A 20,153-nucleotide genomic window follows, 5' to 3' on the forward strand; every position below is an offset into this window, starting at 1 on the left:
TTACAAAAATGTAACATATTATTTTATTAAAACTTACTGTATTATATTATTAAAATGTTTAAGAACATTTTACCCACTCTCACGCACACAAAGTTACAGTTACATTTGTTGCCAACATTATGATTAGATTCTAATCTGTGTATTTCTTGCATGTCAAATTGCAGCTGAATCCACACAGATCAGTGTTTATTCTGAATTTTAGAATCTCAGTCTTACACTTCATTTGTTATTAAGCCTAATAGACTTTCACATCAAGTGAAATGCAGATTTACCACTAGATTCAACAGGAGCAGTACCGAGTACAAACCTCCGTCCTTCCTTTATAAACAAGCTATACCCACTTTTAATTTTGTTTATTTCTAGTTGTAAAGGATGAAACAATGATTGATATATAATCTCTACTTCAAAGAGAAAGTATCAGGGAATAAATGAAAATTAAGTGTTCTTTGATTTTGCCTAAAGCTCCTATTAAATCAAACCAGTTATGTATTTTTTCAATGTTATGCACAATATTATTCTAGAAGGACTCAAATATATATTGTGAGAGAGAAATTAAAACAAGTGTTATCAAAGGAGTTGAAGGGCCTGGGAACATATTTGCTATAATACAGATACTTATTTTGTTGAGTGAAATTGTAGTGCATGCTTTTAAATTAGAAGATTGCTAAAAAGAAGATGAATAGAAAAAATAATGAATGTGAAACTATCATAGTTCTTGCATATATTGTATTATTACATAAATTCACAATAGGTTTACAAGTCATGTTTTTAAGAACCATTAAGGTAAATCTTTCAGGAATTAAAGTGAGACCAGAAAGACAAAAAAGAGAGAAAAAATTTTCCTGGTGTGATTCTTTATGTATTCATTTAGGAGAATTAGAAAACCCCAACAGTTTGTATGTGGGATCCTCTGTGATTATAGAAAAATGTAAACCTTTAAAGAATGGTTTCATCTTTTCTGGATTTGTAACTGTATATATCACTTTGTTTACAGGTGGAGATTTTCCAGAAGATTTTTCAATATTAATGACAGTAAAGCCTAAAAAGGGTATCCAGTCCTTCCTTCTGTCTATCTACAACGAGCAAGGAATTCAGCAAGTAGGTGTTGAAGTTGGTAGATCCCCTGTCTTCCTGTTTGAAGACCAAAATGGAAAACCTGCCCCAGAAGACTATCCTCTTTTCAGAACAGTCAACATTGCTGATGGCAAGTAAGTATAAAATTTTAAGACGAAAAATAATACCACACACCACTGTATAGGTGATTATGGTCTTTAAGAACAATCATCTTAAATATTTAAATAAATGAGTAACATGATTTCCAGCTAGTTGGACTGCTGTGGTACAAATCAGAGAACCTTTGCAACAGAATACAGTTCCAGCTTCAAATGGCGTATACAGCTACAAATAAAGCCAAACCACCTTTCTTATTTGCCATTTCTATAAATCAAGAGTGAAGAAATAGTCATAGAAGTTAAACCCACCAAAACTAAACCTATAAAGATTCTTCCTGTGCAATATAGAAAGAAACTCTGTTTTCAAAAAGACTCAAGGAATATTCTCACTAGAAGGGCTGTCTTGTCCATTTGAAGGTGATAGGCAGAGTGAAGTTGACAAGACAGCATAGAATTTGTCCTGTCCTGAACCAAAACAAATAAGATGGTTTGAGATGTCTATGTATAATGAAATCAGGGAAGAATAAGCTGGACAATTAATCTGAAGTGCTGCAAGGACTTATACTGCACAGTCAGTAAAGGCAATTAATCTCAAACACCTATTGCATTATTAATGCAGTTGTTAATTATTTGTACCTAACTTCCCTTTGTAGACAAGCAGTTGTTCTCTGGGAATGTCATTCTAGTGCTTGTAAATGGACATTCATTCTTTTAAAGGCCTTTTTTTTTATTGTGCTGCAGTCCAGGAAGAGCAGCCACAGTCTTCAGAGATACACAGAATGAGATTTTATTAAAGCAAAAGAAAACAAATCAGTAGAGAAGGAAGGGCAAAAATTCAACTGTAATGAAATATGTTTATAAAGCAATAAAGGATAAAAAAGGAAAAAAGTAATTGTCTTCTAGCCCTTGTATTACCAGAGAATGGAATTATACCATGAAACCTAAACTCGATGCATTTCCCTAGCAGAAGGAGTGATAAAACAAAGCAGCAAACTTTTTTTTCATTTACTTCCTCTAAATAACAAAGTTTTGACATGGGTTTCAGAATTTCACCCAAAATATTGAGAAACTTATAAAAATGAAGAAATCAAAATGAACTTGGTTTGGTACAATTTCCTGCAGTGAGACTATACAACTTCTAAATCAACTAGAGTCAGTCCTATCCACAGTGAGCTGTTTTCATGCTTTCAGCTTCTACATGCTTTCAAAAGATAGACCAACAATTTTCTTCTGACTCAGCTATTTTATGAAGGATCTAGGACAACAATCTTCATTGCAAAATGAGATATATTTAAAAAGTGTAAACAGTGTAATGTGCCTGAGGATGCATGGACAGTTTGCTTTTACAACGATAATGTTTAACCGCGTTCCAGAGAAAACATGGAATTAGAGTTCTGGCTCAGTGATACTGTTTAGCAGTCAGATTCCATTAGCTTTGAGGTGTTCCTTTTGATATACAGAAGCTCTTTGTAACAATGATCTAATCTGTCTCTCTGATTTAGACAATCTTAGTGCTACAAATGCCAACTAAAATAATTTGATTCCAGCCTTCCTCTTACCAGTCACTAATATGACATACTTTGACACTTTTTGCCCTGGTCTGTCAAAGATTCTTTGATGTTTTTCTCCATATTAGATTACAGAGTGGCCTGGTCTTGCTCTTAGATATTTAAGTTGTCCTAGCAGAGAGGCTCACTAAATTAATGTGGTCTGTCATGATAATAAAGTGTAATAAAGAGCATAGTATAGTTGGGCAAACTGTACAAAACTTTATTCTCAAATGTCTTTAAAATAAAATAATTTGTCAGTATTCTGAATCAATTCATTCACTTTTTGGTGAATATTTATGTAGGCAAAGCTATTGTTGCAGGAATATTGGCAAACATTTGTAAGTATATGTATCTGGAAAAGCATCTGTTGGAACTGTGGTACATCTTTGAAAAATCTCTGTAGCTATGGGATACATTCAAATAAGCAAAAGAACATGGTAAAATTTTGGTGATTGATCACAGAGAACAAATAGTAAAATGTAAATAACAACAGATAAGCTGCTGGTTTAAATATATTTGCACAAGTAATTCCTTAAGTAATTTGAAAAATCAAACACATTCATAAAAATAAAATCTTCTATCAGATCGTTCAATCTAATAAAATGTAAACAGTGCACTCGCTTCTAACTTGAGTTTACTAATGTTCTCTGGGTAAAGCTTCAGAGGTCAGCTTGAACTTCATCTTATATAGGATATTCACAATAAGCTATGGATAAGATTCTTTTGTACTAAGGGACAGAAGTTATACAGTGAATAGACAAAACATCGTGTACATTTGTGCACATATGAAAGAAGGAAATAAATGGAGACATTTAAAATTTTATCTGTGACTTGATTGGTGCACAATCTGCAATAAACTCTTCATAAGAACACAATGACTTAGTTTTAAAAACATAAATTGCAGTAGAATTATGGTTTGTTTTTTTTATTAGGTGGCATCGAGTAGCTATTAGTGTGGAGAAAAAAAGTGTTACAATGATTGTTGACTGTAACAAAAAAACTACAAAACCACTTGAAAGAAGTGACAAAACAGTTGTGGACACCAATGGCATCACTGTCTTTGGAACCAGGATTCTGGATGAAGAAGTTTTTGAGGTAAAAATCAATACTGAACAAATGGAACTGAGTGGTTTTCTGTTGAGTGAAGTGCTTAATGAAAATCAGAATAAATTTTTTAGGGCAAAAGCTGGTATAATGTAGAAACTTCGATTTATAGTATCCTGTTAGGATAGGCTGAAATAAAAGAGAAGTAAAAGAGGGAAATGTCCCTGTTGTTGGAAGATATGATGCATTTTTCTGTCCTTTAGATTATGTTGTATCTGGAGGGGCTTGCTTTTTTTGTCTTTCTGCCTAATATTGACATACCTGAGATATTTAAGAGAATTAATCTTGAAAAGTTGAGTAATATGATACTGAATCATTTTATTTCTGTCTCTCTTAAACATTTACAGATATTTGTGCATACTAACAGTATTTGAGAGAGGGGGAGAAGGACCTGGAAAGTTTTCTGTGTAATATGAATCCATTATATTGTTTATCTCACTTACTTATTACTCTTTCCAGTAACTGGAACATACTTTGGCAATAAGGATGTATATGTTTCCATCATCTACTGGCCAAAAAGTACATATAGGAAGGGTAAAATGCCTCCGAGGAAGTATGTGACTGCCAATCATGAGGCCTTTCTAGGTAGAATCCTTATGTCAAAGATTATTTCTACAGGCTAATAATGAAGCTTCTCTAAATCTACACTATTGAGTTTCTTTTATAATATTGTTATGCAACAGTCAAAACTGTCAAATTTAAATTAAAACTGAAAAATAAGAAAGTACAGATCAGTAGTTAACTTACTTTATACTGAGAACATCTGTGCTCCATAAATGTGCAGAGTTGTAATCCTAGCTTTAAGCAGAGCATATGCTTGAGAAGCTGCATAAGTATCAAGACAGGAAATATGAATTTTGAGTGTAACACTGTGGCATTGTTATCTTTCATTTCCATGGACATGATGAAACATGAGCCTTTTGAATGGGTAAATTTCTGGGATGATTTAATAGGTCAACCAGTATGATATGTTTGGTATTCACAGCCTAATTTACCTGTAGTCCCCAGTACAGTTTGCACATCTGAGGGACATTATTTTCCATTTGAAGATGAATTCGATACATGCCTTATCTGGGGTGGGACGAGTATTTTTGGTCTCCACATGGGATAATGACTTTTGATTTTCATTTGTATTTCTTTTTTAGGTCAGAAACCAAGTCCCACAATATGTGTATTTGGCAATAAATTGTCAAAATAGGTGCAATGTTAATATACATAAGTAAAAACAATTGAAAAAAATATAATAAAAGTATTTAAACTGATATTTTGTTAGTGTTTTACAAGTGATTTTAGATTCTAATAGAAACTAAGGCAACAGGCCCTGGCTTGTTCTTGCAAAGTTTGTAACCTTTTTAAAATTTGTCAAGGAGGGAAGTGCACAATAAGTAAACATTGGTGTTTGGTTTGTTTTACTCAGTGCAATTGCTAAATAAAAAGACCTGTCTGAAATTTCAGAGGTGTTGAAATGATTGTACATAGCTGTTTGAAAATAAGTACAGTGGTTGATGATACGTGCGTAAAGGGAGACATTTGTTTTAATCATTTGCATTAAGTAACATGTTGAATAAAAGAGAAGCATGCTAGGGGCCTTTCATCTCTGAAGTTGTTGACTATTATATGATATTTGTCCTCTATATTTTAAACAGTTTTAAATATTAAATCCTCCAAAAAAATTTTGTCAAAGAGAGATTAAGACCATTCCCATGGGAATACAAAAGGAGCATAGGCTATCTAAGGTGTAAATAAAACGATAGTTCTGAAAATTTCCTGCTATGTCATTTTTCTGTCACAAAGGTTATTAGCCACTCAGAAAGAAAGACAAAAATTCGAGTCATGACAAAGAGTGACTATTTTAAGGCAAAATAATTCCTACTCTAGCAGTTCATCTTCAGTGATAGTTTCCTCCATCCGTACCTTTTGCAGTTGTATATACAATTCCCTCTGCTCTTTCAAGCCCTCCAGAGGAAGAAGAGATGGGAAGGGATGTGGTAGAATGCAATTATTTTTTGGTTAGCAACTGTTGGAAGAGTCTGTAAGGTTGGATGAAGTCATACTTAGCAAATTGAAATTGGTACTTAAAAATCAGTATTAGCAGATTAATTGAAGAAACCCCCAAAATAACCCCACATTTTTCTTGAAGTCAAACTTATGTGACGTCAACAGGGACATGAGGATATAACTTTAACAGAATTTGCTAGAATGACTTAAATAAAAATACTTTTCTCTGAGAGTTTTTTTCATGTGTTGAAGGATGAAAAAGGAAGCTAGTGATCCTCTGAAATTTTTCACTGAAATCTCCTATACTGATGTGGCAACTCGGTGCTTCAATTCAGCTAAGACCCACTAAGAAGAAACATGGCTTTGGAGTCACAAAAGAATCGTGCAGCTGTCTGTAAAATCAGTTTACAGGCTAAATCTTAACATTCAGCACTGGGAACAGCAACGTTTCTACCATTTGTAACATCACTGTATATTTCTGTATTCCTTCACTGATTAGGTTTCCTTATTTAACTGATTGCACCCTTTTTCTCTAGCTTTATTCAGAGAAATCAGTTACATTCTTGTAAGGCTGTTTTTGTAATTGCTGGGGTTTTAGATTTAGTCTGAAGTGTCTTAAATTAGAAGCTTACATTCTTTTCTTTTGGGATAGGTTTCTGCTTTCTCTTTTACTGTACACCACCATGAGTACATTTATACCTATGTTCGGTTATTTTAATCTTTAGCTAGAAACGTGCATGTTGAAAATAGGCAATTAGGATGTCCCTCGAAGTTTAAACAAAGTTCCATATACGGTTTTAATGATATGTGTCCTTCAAAGTCTGGCCAAGCAAGACATAATCTAGTTCTCTTTGAGTTTGTTTCATGTTTTTCTACTCTCTAAACAGCATTCATTTTGTTTCATTAACAAGACTATATCCATCCTTTAGCTACTGCTGATACAATTTCTAAAGTTTGGGGCTTTTCCCTGAAATTTGTCTCCTGCTTGAGAGTCTCCTGGTTGTGTCTTAAATGTTCTGTTTATCTCGTTCATGGTAGCACAGAGTGATGTTTGGTGGTTCCATGGCTCTCCTTGGTAGTATCTCTGTGTTGTGAACCCTGCTGTATCCTGAGACCACAATACGCACTGAAGAAACACATAGCACAATGTGTCTTATTCTATGTGCAGAAAATTCTAGAAATGAACTTATTTAGCCATGACATTAGATTTAAGCGTTTAAGACTTAAAACTGTGTAAAACAGACTTTCCATATGACATTTGATGCCTTTATTAGCTTACGTGTAGGGAGCACATAAGAAGAAATACCTAAGTGTATAGTGACCTGGTGGAATTCATGGCACAGAGTGTCATAAGGATTAATATTGTATCCATGCATCACAAAGGCTGTTTTATCTTGGGTAATAATCATGGGTTTAGTGATAATAAGCCAATGATTTGATCACAGGAACCGTGGAGCACTCTTCAGTCTCCTCAAACTGAATGGAAATACAAAACGTGGAAATAATGAACCTGTAGATAAATATAATGAAAACTTAGGCTTCAGTGACCTGCTGGCTGAAGATGCCAGGGTTTCTTCTGGTCCTGAACCCACTTATACAGCATAACACAACTGCAAAAAACCCAGTTGCACCATTAAGATGATTCACTCCCATTGAAAGCAGAATTCAGTACTGTCAGAATCAGTGCTGTAAGCAATTAGATACCTCATATGTTCCTGTTCCCTTAAAGAGTACATCTAAACCTCTGTGAATTCTAAGTCAGAAATGGATATTATTACCTGATATTATCCCGATCTCCTCACAACTTGATTGTATCTTTGGAAAAAAGAATTACGTTTTCAGTCATATTGCTCTAACATATTTGCATGGACCATTCATTTACAATCATCAGAATATATATTGCTCCTATGAGGAATACTTCACACTTATTTTATCTATTTATCATATTTATCTATTAATCAAATCACACTGTGGATCAAATCCACCACAGTGGATCAAATATTCTTCTTTGTTTCTAACAAACAGTGTTATTTTAAATTTGTAATACAACAAAATTTAATGAAATTAAATTCTTGGCAATTTCCTTTTCTTTTTTCTGTTCCTAATATTAACTTCTGTTTTCTATGCAGTTCTCCCACCTTTGTTCTGATTCTGGCAGTCTGAGTATTGCTAACACAACAATATATTATAGTACACTGGGAAATTTTAAATGCATACGTTTTAATCAGTTTGACATGACTGCTTTGATGTAACTTTCCTGTCCTGATGATCAATAATTTCTGAGTAAGTAAGCATACTGAGTGTCCAGTATCAGATCAGGTAGATCACCACTGAAAGAAGGAAAGGGCTGATTAGTGTCTAAGAGTATGATAAATTACTACCTAATTTGCTATTCTTGTGTATTCAACAAACACAATATTCCTTGGTAAGTTTACCTACTGGTGCTAAAACTAAGAGGCATTTTTCAGTAGTGCTCTCAGAAAGATCTTCTGTTTAAGATTTAAAAGCAAGAAAAAATTTATCTTAAGTATTTTCCAAATCTTGGGCAGGGGTTGTGTGTTTTATATGAGGAAATTCTAATTTGGAGTTGCCTGCTGCTCATTCCTGAATGTAAGCGCTAATCTGAGATTTTATGCCATACTGCTCAATTAATATGGAAATCAATATGATATCACAAACAAAATATTGAATACAAGCAAGCATTAAGCATCAGGTGCATAAAATGTTTAAGCAGCAAATTATAAACTGTGAATGTGTCTTAAAATAATAAAATTATGCTGTCTAGAAACTGTATTATTACTAACTGACAAATTATGAGACCTTCATTTACACTGCTAAGCACTTGCTCACTGAAGTGGATCTATTCATATCAGTGGGACTAATTTGTAAATGCTTGTTTATGAAAGACTGACAGTATACCTCAAACTTTTACATGTGTCAATTGAAATTAATCTCTTCTGTGTTTTCAAATATGTAATGCAAGAAGGGCTGATTTGTAAGTGCTTGCTGTATAGAAGAGAATTCCTACAATAGCACACAAAAATTAAAAAAAAAAAAAAGAAGAAATTAGTCAGATGCTGGTACATGGCACCTAGTAAAATAATTTTGAATTGTATTCATTGAAATATGTTTGTAGCTTAAATGTTTGATAAATAGCAGGGATCGTTTTATTCTTTGCCAGCTTTAAGGATTTGTCACTCCTCATTTAGTACTGTTGGTGTGAACAATACAACAGTTTTTTATAATAAGTGTTTTATAATAAATTAATAACTAACAGAGTCTTTATGCAGATATTTCCCCATAGAGAGTTTTTTCCTTCAAAACTCTCCATGTCAGACCAATACAATGATTTTTTTAGGCACTGTGCTGTAAATGAGTATAACAAGACAAAACCTGATGTCTGTAAGACTCTCATTTAAAGCCAATGAAAGCTTTAACTGCACACAGTTTATGAGATTAAGGCCTTGCAATAATACTTGTTAATAACGGGTTTAGATTTTGATACTAGGCATTAACCCTTTTTCATGAAAAAAGCAGTCATACACCTATGTGCAACATAGGATTCCTTTAAATAGCCAGAGTGAGCAGTTAAAGATAGAGTGACAGTACCTTGACAGCAATATGATTTAACCTACAGATCCCTTCAGGTGAGTAACCATCCCTCACATATCTGTGAGCATGGGAAGTCCAGGTGTGCAAGTGCAGAAAGGCCATTCATCTGTGTGCATAATCCCTGAAGAAGGTAGCAGTAGCAGAATGGGTAGAGCTTTTACTGAATGACCAAAATTGCTGTACAGCTGAAGTAGAATATGGAAGCTAGCCCAAAGTAAAACTCCCTCAAAGACATGTAGGGTGCATGATGTGTCATCAGTATCCTTTCTTTCGTACTATCCAGTTGAGCTGCACTACTAGCTAATGTAGACAGCCAAAATGATTCCCGTTATACATCACCTTTAGTAATTGCTAGGGACCCACTAAATGTTTAGTGTCAGTCAGACTAAAAAGTAATGTTTAACATAAATGGCACAGAAACCAAAAAATGCAATAGGTTCCAGGCAAAAGTATTTAGAAGCAACCTTCTAGCTATCAACACCAGAGAAGTGGCCAACTTCCAGCATTGGGAGGAAAAAAATCAACACAAAAAATAAAAGCAAAGTAAATAATTTTTCCATTTCAGAGGCAACTAATAAAAAACCAGCATTTTTTACAAAAGCTTTCTATTTGGCTTGTTTTGTTTTGCTTTTTTTTTCTTTTTTGATCTGAAAGAATGATGATTTGGTGTTTTTTATTTTTTTATAGTATTTCCAAACTTAAGCTTGATGAACAAAAGTAAATAATTCTGTTTTCCTTGTTTCCCTTCCTTACTTCTGAAAGCAGGAGGGGGGGAGAAAAAGAAAGCAAAGCTCTTGTAATTCATTGGAGTTCAAGTTAATTTTCAAGGAATATTCCCAAGAAACAAAGGAACGGTCATTTAACTAAACTGTTTGTAATTACGTTTAAAATTAACAACCTGGGCTCAAAAAATGCTGCCCGTTACATCAGCTCCAGCAGATTTTACAGATAGGATTTATTATCACCTCATTTAACATTGTGTATAATATGTTTAAGTCTTAAACAACAGCTGTAAATGAGGTTTCAAAGATAAATGACAATGTAGCAGATTTGCAGGTCTTTTATCAAGAAAATAGAATGTCCTTGGTCACACGTGTGTATGTGTGTGTGTTATGTACATGTGCTGTATATACAGGCATTGTAATAAAATCTAATCTCTCAGCCAAGAATTACAGTAGACTTTGGTCTGTGAACAGTTATGTTTTGAAGGTTAAAAATTATGATTGGTATATCAACCTATTTCTTAACCAAGCTGAATATATATGCCTATAACCATGGAGTTTCAAAGAATCAAGATGACATTGATTTCTATGGAAACTTTGACCTGTACAGAATTCTGCTTTCACAATTTATTGCTTTTACAGTGTTTCAGTCTGGCAGGCTCTGAATATCTTTCTTTAACTATATTATGCAATGGGCCTAGGTTATGGAATATTATATTAAAGGCTCCTGGAATTCTTCTATCCCTCAAATCTTTGCAGGAAGATTAAATGAATTCTGCAGCAGGTTTTTCTAAATTCTATAGTAGTAATAACCAGGCTGTCTAGACTTTTGTTCTTTGGAGTCTATAGTTGTACTGTCACATAACTAATTAGAGAAAATTGGTACATACACACAGGTTAGGGTTTCTGCTGATTTACTGAAGAGTCCGCTCTGTAATTCTTAAGCTTTAGCCATCATATGAAAATGAAAGATATTGATGATGTTATTCTGAGTTGATATAGTGCCTAGCACTGGTTTTGTTATGCTTTTATCACCATTTAGGTAGTCATCTTTAAAATCTATTTATCCTTATAAGCACATAAGACATACTCATTTTATCCAGAATACAAATCAGAAGGATGGTATTTTGCTAACACTAACCCTCCCACTCTAGTTGTGGAAAGTCTTTCTGAACCTCTAATATATAAATTAGATATTTAATAAATTGCTGCATTATTTTTCTTTTTTTTTTTTTTTTTTTGTCAAGCTGGAAAAAGAGCAATAAGCTTTCTCCTAATGAAATCATTCTAGAAAATCTGATTATTTTACAATAAGAAACTACAACTTGAGTTCTGAGCTCTGGTCCAGTCACATTCTTATGTAACACCCTAGTTGTGTAACTACCAAGATCACTTTTTCTTAGAAATTTTTTTTTTTAATGTTTTGAATAATTTTTGAAGTTTGCTCCTCTGGAGGGGGTCCTGCAGCGCTTCTCAGTAATGCTTACCTGCTATTCCCTGGACAAATGTCACTTTCACCTGGCAGGGTTATTGTTTTATTAAGATTCTTGTGAAAGAGATATCCCAAAAATCTGTCTTTACAACTGAACTGTTTGAGGTTCTTATAGAACTAGTGAACTAGACCATAAAATTTTAAATACTGGAAAAAACAGTAATTTCAGCAATGATCCTTCATATAGTGCCCTTACAGCCTTGTAAGGATTCATACTTTTGCCTTTTTAGCAATGCTGGCAGGTAATAGTAGAGATATCTTTTATCAATGATAGAAACTTTTAGCTGATAAATAGACTATAAATGGACTACTTTATGGTTATACTTCTCTAATACACCATATTTAGAAAGCATTAGAAGATTACATAGTTGAAAAGAGAATGTTTCAAGAAGAGATATAATAGCTAAGACTTTTTATGCAGTCAAAATTAAGATAATGAGAAGCCATTAACATTTATTGCTTATAATGATAAAATAGTTCATTCCTTACTTCTCAGGCCCTCCAAGATTTACATGACTGAGAAAATCTGACACCATATCTAACTGGAGATTTTCCTTATTCCAATTTCTGCTGTGGAATCTAAGAAAGGCTTTAAAAAGGTGGAATCAAATATAGTGATTACTATCATGAGGCTAACTAAAGCAATAATTACATCAAAAGAAAGTCAGTAAAATTGGAAAGAGAAATTGGTAGTCTACTGCTTTCCTGCAAATTGCGTCTCCATTTCCTGTTTTTGTTAGTCAATGCTAATGTTATTTTTTCAGTGTTGCAAACTGTTTTCTTATGAAGAGGTTACGTTTTCTGTGCAGATACCCCACCTTGTGCATTACTACTTTGTGAGGTGTGTTTTTCAACAAACCCTGGAAGTGTACATACACATAAACTTTCCTATCCTAGAATGTCACTGTGGAATGTCTGTGAGATTCACAGAGGAATTTTCAATGACTGAATTCACCACACACTTCCATTCTTAGCTGAGCTGTTCCTCATTGTAGAACAGTTCATTTGAGTGAATTTCTGTGCAGCTATTCCAGCAGGCAGGCATTCAACTGATTTGAGCATATTCTCCTTGCACCTCTGTAGCCTGGTTCTCCACATTTGCTGTGGCATGCCACAAAAAAATGTTTCCTCAGATCTAATTAACTCCTTTCAATAGTCTTGGAGGATTCTGCAAAGAGTAGCTTATTTGGTGGAGTACCTTTTAGGACAACGCTACGGAAGTAATCCTTCTGTACCATGTTTTCATTCTTAGGCATAACTGGTGGGCAAGATATTTTATGATTCTCAGGCAGCTTTTTTCATATAACCATGAGGCTGATTCAAAACCCTCTGATTTTAATTATGGGCACATTCCCAAAATAAAGAGGAATTAAAACCTTCGTAGACTTTAACTATTTTTATTCCATATTGTGATGAATTACTCAACTATGCATTGACTTTGTGAGTTATATGTTGGCTTTGACAACAACTTAGTGACTATTTCAATAAAGTATTTATGATCCAAACGAAATATTAAGACTCCAAATTGGTCCATTTTACTTACAAGCAGTACTTGTATGCTTAATGTTAGGTATGCTTGAATACCTTGCTGGATATTCCCCTTCACCTCTGGGCAACTAAGGCAGAGACATAGCTCTCAGCTTTCACATTCCCTAATACGCAAGTAATGTTAAATATCCGTTAAACTGTTTAAAATACATTGTATTAAGTGTTATCCTGGATAAAAAATTGTTATAAGGCAGCAGATTTTTCTTCTTAACAGCTAAATAGGCTTTAACACTTTTGAGGGCAAGTTAAGCATGCACATTGTTACAAGTAATAAGATGAAAAAGTGGCTGTGTGTATGTGTCTGATACCTCACCACAAGTTCTCTGCCTTCCACTGTCAGGCCACTTATCTCTGACATCAAATGATGGTGGAAGACTGGCTCAGCAGAGACATCAAACATTTGACTTGTACAACACACTAGATATCATCTATCTACTTTGTGAAATTGCCTGATCAGTCTTTCCCAGCAAAGGTGGTCATGACAATTTCATAGAGAAGGAAATAGAACTAATCTATATAGACAGCTGCCTTTTGTACTTTTTTTTTCTCTGTGCACTTTTCAGAGTACTTCAAGGATCCTGAGGTGGATTTGTAAATTTTACTCTGTTCTCCTGTCTCCTTCCCTATCTTTGCTCTCCCTCTCTTGCTTTCATCATTTTATCCTGACTTCCTTATTTCCTGCAATTTTCATATAAGAATAACATCATGCACATATGCATATATCTTTAGATACCTCAGTGTTGTTTTAGAGACCAACTAGACCAATTAGAATTGTTAATAACCCATGACTCCATTTATCCATATTTTCATTTAAAGTGCCTGGGACTCATGCAGGTAGATCATTAAGTGCCTAATTTGTGATTGCAGGTCATGAAGTATGGCCAGGTTAAGTATTTGTAGTTTATTTGCAAAGAACTTCATAAAATTCTATTTCAGTCTCACGAAGTCAAGCAGTTAAAATCAAAGAAAGTGTTTGTGAAGACTGAAGTGATTCTGTGAAAAATTCTCAAAGAGTGTAGATTTGTCCAACAAATGCCTTAGAATGATAACTATATCACAATAATGAAGTCCGCAATAATGTATGTGGAATTTCATGTGCTGAGATGATTGATCTGATCTGAAATAAAAGCTGTTCACTGACTAGTGAAACAGCACTGCCAATACATCACATACAAATACCCAAAGAAGCCATTTAATTAGCAAAGACAGAAAAATAGAAACAAAAAAATAAAAAAAAGAAAAATAATAATTTACTGGAAATACTTTTATAGCAGATGTTGAAGGAAAAAGAGGAAAATGAACATTTGATATGCCAAATGTAAAATCAATCAGTTCCTCAGTAAACTTCTTGCACATGAATAGCCAGTAGCAATTTATGTATACTGTGCAAGACTTCTGAGGGCCTCCTTCTACGTGGACCCATGACAGGCAGACAGGCGAGGCTGGGAAGTACAGTCAATGGATCAGGAACAGCTTTAACCAATTTAGGGACATCTAAACCAAGTGGTAACAGCATGCTGAGTGCTTCTTGCAAACACACAATCCAACAAAACCCAGTGCCAAAATTCCATGGCATTCAAGATGAGCACAAAGCAAGCTCCAGAATACTGGCTATATTCCCCTCCCTGGGTTCTCTTAGCATATCATACTAAACAGCAGTAGTTGCAGGAGCCCTTTTGGCATTACTCACACTACCTGGCACACTGTATACGTGGTGATCTGTATGGGCATCTCAGAAAGCCATGTATGTTCAGGGGCATATAGCAAGACAATGACCTGAGCTCAACAGGGTGAGGACGCATCCATCTCTAATGGTTGCTCCAAAAGAGTTACCTCTTTTGTCTTTCAGTTGCTAATTCCCTCTAATTTTTTCCTCTGCTTCACTTAGTTTTAATTTGGCTAGTGAAAGAGGAAAGGCAGAGCACTTTGGAAACACTTTGCTGGACATGGGGGATGCATAGCCCAGGCTGACAATGACTGTACAAAACCTCTCAAAGCGCTCAAACTCTTGAGGGAGTCATGTAAGGAATCAAAGGAGGAATTTCTCTGTATGTATAGCAGGTTTTGTGGGAAGATGTCCAAACTAGGAAGCATTAGTGAACTAAGGAAAATAAAAGAGACAGTCCAGAACCACTGGCAGGGGAACAAACTTCTGCATTTGTAGTATTTCTGGAAGCTTAAAAAATATATATATTCCAATTCTAAATTAATCTGAGACACACATGAGTCTATGAAGTAAAATGAGTTGAGACTATTATAAAAACCAGATTTGTAATGTATAGCCATTATGTGCTAAGAAACTAAGTATTGAGTATTTTATGTTAAATAAGTTAGTAAAAAAAAAATTGTAGAACTAGGAAAATTGCAGAAAGTTGGGGTTTTTTTCAGTTTGAGGGGTTTTTGCTTCTTTCTGTGATTTTTCTTTTTGAAAGGAAGGAGTGTTACAAATTATTCTTTATTATTTTAAAATATTCTCCAATTTTGTGAATTTTTTAAAGGCTACTGTTCTGAGTGATGTAAAGCAATTTTGGAAATACTGAGATAATTGTGAATTTTCCCAGCTGTACATTTACATCAGTTATTTTTTCTCTTTAAAGACAAAATGTGCACAGGTATACTAACAAAGTTACTCCTTTGCCCTCATTTTTGATAAAAACAAAATAAAACTTCTGCGGAAATAGTGAGAGAAGTTAATGGGTTTTGACCAAGAACATGTGCCAATTTTCAACAACCTTATTTTTATGACAGCATAAGAAGCTCCTGAATGAGGAAATTTATAGTGGAAATGTTGGCAGGAATTTACTTAATGCTGTTTAAATGGTACCACTATGTTAAGAAATACACTGGATACTAGACAGCTTTCTGTGGAAAATGATAAACATACAAGGTCTCTGTAGGGGACCTCAGCAGAGCCATTTTTATTATCTGGAATAGTGGGTCTCTTTACTGTGGGGTTGTTTTTACATGTGATATATGGAAATAGAGATGAAAATAACATTTGTTAGCTGTTAAAATTTTTATTTCAACACATTCTATAGTGTGTATTTACACAGTGCTTAATTATTTTTTATTCCAATAACTGTCTCTCGTACAGCCTTTTTTATTTTATTTTCTCCCTTCTTTGAGAGTACAGATGTGATGCAAACTCTCAGAATTATACTGTTGATCACTTGCATGCTGAGCTGCATGCTGGTAATAGGAAGTGCCCTGAATTAAATCTTAGGAATTTAGACTGGTTCCTGGTGAAGAAGTAAACAAACAGCATGAAAATAACAGAGCAGGAGTTACACCTTCCCACCCTCTCCTTTCCAAACCAGACAGCATTTAAAGCCAGAATTTTGCACCTAGTCCATTCGATATTAATTTGCATTGTTTTGCCTTGTGAACAATAGTTAAGATGTTTTCCAGAATAGCAGCAGAAATTAGGTAGATATGTTATTTATAACTACAAATGTTAATATGATATCTAAGTATTATGTGCCTAGTTTTGTTTTCTGAATAAAAACTCTGTACTTCTGATGAACTGTAGACAATCAGTGGGTTTTTTATTTAATCTGCATATGCTTTCCTGCAGGGTGACATCCAGCAGCTGTTGATTATAGCTGACCCCAGAGCTGCATATGACTATTGTGAGCATTATAGCCCAGACTGTGATTCCCCAGTGCCCAATGCTGCTCAGGCTCAAGATCCTCAAGTTGATGAGGTGAGTAATCAGTCATGTATTACTAGATTTATTGCACTTTAGTGGTTGTACTGTGTATAAGTTACCCAAGGAGCATTTACAGCTAAATGGCATGCATTGTTCTAGATATGAGGGAGGAAGATTGCAGAAGTGCATTCATTTTTGCTGTCCAGTCATTTCTGTCAAGCATTTGGAGGAGCATATCACACTGGTATTTGAATAACCAGCATGCTCCATGAAGTTAAACTGTAATTCCTTAAAAAATGATAGCAATATAAGTTTGTTTAGTTGTACCTATTTGTTCTTCCTGTGTACATTTATGATTTCACTGATGCTGAGTACTATCAAATGCCACATTTGAAAAACATGGGAGCTGTAAGTATTCTGCAATTGTAAACTTCTTCAGCTAGAATTGCTATGTATTCTAATGAGCTGTGTCCGGTGTACAAATGCATGTACACACAAAATTATTTCAGCCAGCTCCACTCCTAGCAGGTAGATATCAACAGGGACAAAACAGAGTTGGAATTTTTCCCAGAAATAAAAAATGTTTACAGAAGCCATTTTTCACTGTAGACAGTTCTTACAGCCATAAACTGAGTAATTCACTGAGGGTAAGACAGTTCCTCAGATTAGACCTCTGAGGGTCAGCAGTTGTATGTATTGTTGTACACATTCTAAATACTTGCATCAAACAGTGTAAAGTGGAAAGCGTTTGCAAAACGTAACTAGTCTTAATTGAACTTGGCTCTGGACAGTTAGTACTCCCTCAACTCTGTGTGATCTGACTGGTTATTGTTACTGATTGCTCAAGAGATCACCATTAAAAACTTGCTGAATTGTTCTCAGATGCCTGCTTTGAGCCAATTTTGAGGCAGAACTTTTCCTAAATACATAATAATTTTATTTGTTGTTACTATTTATTCTATCTGACTGAAAATTTTGTCATCAAGTGACTAAGCTCCATAGGGCGCAGAACTTAGTTCAAAGGGACTCCCACATCCATTGCATCAGAGGTACACGTCAAGATGTGTCGAGTCAATTACACATAGACAGAGGCCTTTACACTACATTACAGTGTATGGAGCCTAATCTCTTCATGAGGACCCTGTAGGCTGTCTGTGTGCCCAGCTACGTGCGTCTCCAGACACTATATTCCAAAAGAGAACAAGCTGAAAGCATATTGTTGATATTTTTGTGGAAGAAAATAAAAGATAGCAAAATAAAATTAATTTTTTTTTCTCATTATTAAATTTCAAAGAAATTTGACATTTTGCTTGAGAACTTTCCTGGGCTTTGCTGCCTGATTCTTTTTCTCTGATTCTTTTTCTGTTATTTCCTGTGTGAAGACCTGGAAGGTTTGAATAGGCTAGTGCTTTTCTACTTTGAAATAAGTCTGAAGAGTATTCAATCTAATAAACTAATCTTTGTGGGAAAAAGTTGTTAAAATCATCCCTTGGTCTCTTTCTTGAAGAGGAATATATCTAAATACTTAAAATGCTCTAAGTTGGGAGTACTGTCACCTCCAAACTCACATCAACTCCTAAGCAGCAGTTAACATGGCTTAGAGGGACTGCAAACATTTGCTTGCTCTGGCCAACACTGATGGCAATGATGGCTCCCATCCTTTGGTGTAATGCATGTGGACAAAGCTCGTAGTCCACAGAAATTAGTTGGGATCAGGCAGATTCAAAACCTATTCAAGGTAAAGAAGAATGAATACTTGCACTCAGTTATTAGCAACAACTACTGGTGAATTATTAGAGTGTAATTCAATGTTTCTTAAGTATGTAGAATATGAATAAAAAAGCTGAGGGTTTACATTCCCTCCATAATGGATGACTAGCTAAATCTCTTGCTGTCAAATATTATGTTTATACTATAACAAAGCTGTTTAACACTAGCATCAGTTGAGAGCACTCCTTTGTAGATCAAAAGAAAAATAAGCCTCATAATTATAAAAACTATGTGCACATATATAGTTATATGCTCATCATATAGAATTCCCAGTTACATACTGCACATCTATTGAAAACAGTCTGTGGGTACCAAATAAAGAAAGGCAACTGTAAAATCTAACAATTGGTGCTGTTCTCCTCCAGCATCTTGAGTGGAGATCATCTATAGCCTAATGCAACTGCCACTGGAGTCAGCAAATATCATTAAATTCAGCAGCCATTGCAAAAATGCTCTTGGGGTTAGTGGGTTTTTAATGTGTTTTTCTAAGGTCTATTTTTTTGCCCTGTGATAACACATATAGTTTGTGGGAGTACCTGCACAGAAAAAAGTAAAATCAAAGATCTTAATTTGTAATGCAACATTTTAAAATGAATTTGAAAAAATTTGAAAAGAGCTAAAAGATTAAAACTGGAGAACTGCCATTGCTGTTTGCTTCTATTTATTGCTCTAAGTGGTGATTGAATTATTTTGCTTTCTGAGCTATTTCCTCATTGCTATCCATGAGTTTATATGTGTAACTTTGTATGAATATTCCCAGTGAAGTCAATGGATCTCTTTAACATGTTGTGTAATAGTAATCTGAAATAATTACATCAGCCATGCTACCAATGTGATGAATATGCAATAGAATAAATGGTTGGCTGAATTGCCCAGAATTATAGAATTGTCTGCTAAATGATAAAAAAGCAGGTTGTTAAAGCAGGCTACTTTGTTATCTTTTGAGACGCAGTCTATCAAATCACATAGATAATTCATCTTAAGGAAATAAATGAAACAAGTCTTACTTAAGTACTGGAAGAAGTCATAAAAGATAGCAATGCTGATTTTTTTAAACTGTTGATTGCAAAATTAAATAAGGTGTTAAAAGATAAAAATACAATTACAGCCAGTCTATATGGAAAACAATTACTTCAGAATGCCTGATTGTGTGTTTTGAGATTACAAGTTTGATAGTGATATCTGATAGAATTTATATACTTAGACCTTCGTAAAGCTTCTGATATGTCAACATAAGATATTTGAATGAAAAAAAAAGGCATTGTTTGGTAAAGATAAATTACCTGACAAGCAGATTCAAATCTGGCTGCCTTATTTCAGAAATTACTATATATAGAGAGCTATTGCTGAATTAACTTTTTAGTAGAGTTTCTTAGGAATTGTGCTAGCAATATAGAAATGAGTATAAAATGGATGCTATTAAAATTTGTCAGAGTCATGATATTGCAGAGAAGTAAACGATGATAACACAACTAAAGGCAATGTTACGCACATACAAGAAAGAAGAGATGCAGGGCAAACATAAAGAACTAGGAA

At 34.4% G+C, this 20,153-nt stretch overlaps 1 protein-coding gene across 7 annotated transcripts in view; it reads left to right on the forward strand.

Annotated features, from left to right (window-relative positions):
* Positions 1 to 20,153, forward strand: part of COL11A1 (collagen type XI alpha 1 chain) — a 164,235-nt gene that overhangs the window by 20,762 nt on the left and 123,320 nt on the right. For all 7 annotated transcript variants that reach the window (XM_030033746.1, XM_030033747.2, XM_030033748.2 and 4 more), the window contains exons 3-5: positions 995 to 1,208; positions 3,655 to 3,817; positions 16,773 to 16,901. In XM_030033746.1, the coding sequence (XP_029889606.1) occupies positions 995 to 1,208; positions 3,655 to 3,817; positions 16,773 to 16,901 (506 nt within the window). The remainder of the gene's footprint in view (positions 1 to 994; positions 1,209 to 3,654; positions 3,818 to 16,772; positions 16,902 to 20,153) is intronic.

The sequence above is a fragment of the Aquila chrysaetos genome, chromosome 12, assembly GCF_900496995.4.
Source record: "Aquila chrysaetos chrysaetos chromosome 12, bAquChr1.4, whole genome shotgun sequence".
Classification (NCBI taxonomy): domain Eukaryota; kingdom Metazoa; phylum Chordata; class Aves; order Accipitriformes; family Accipitridae; genus Aquila; species Aquila chrysaetos.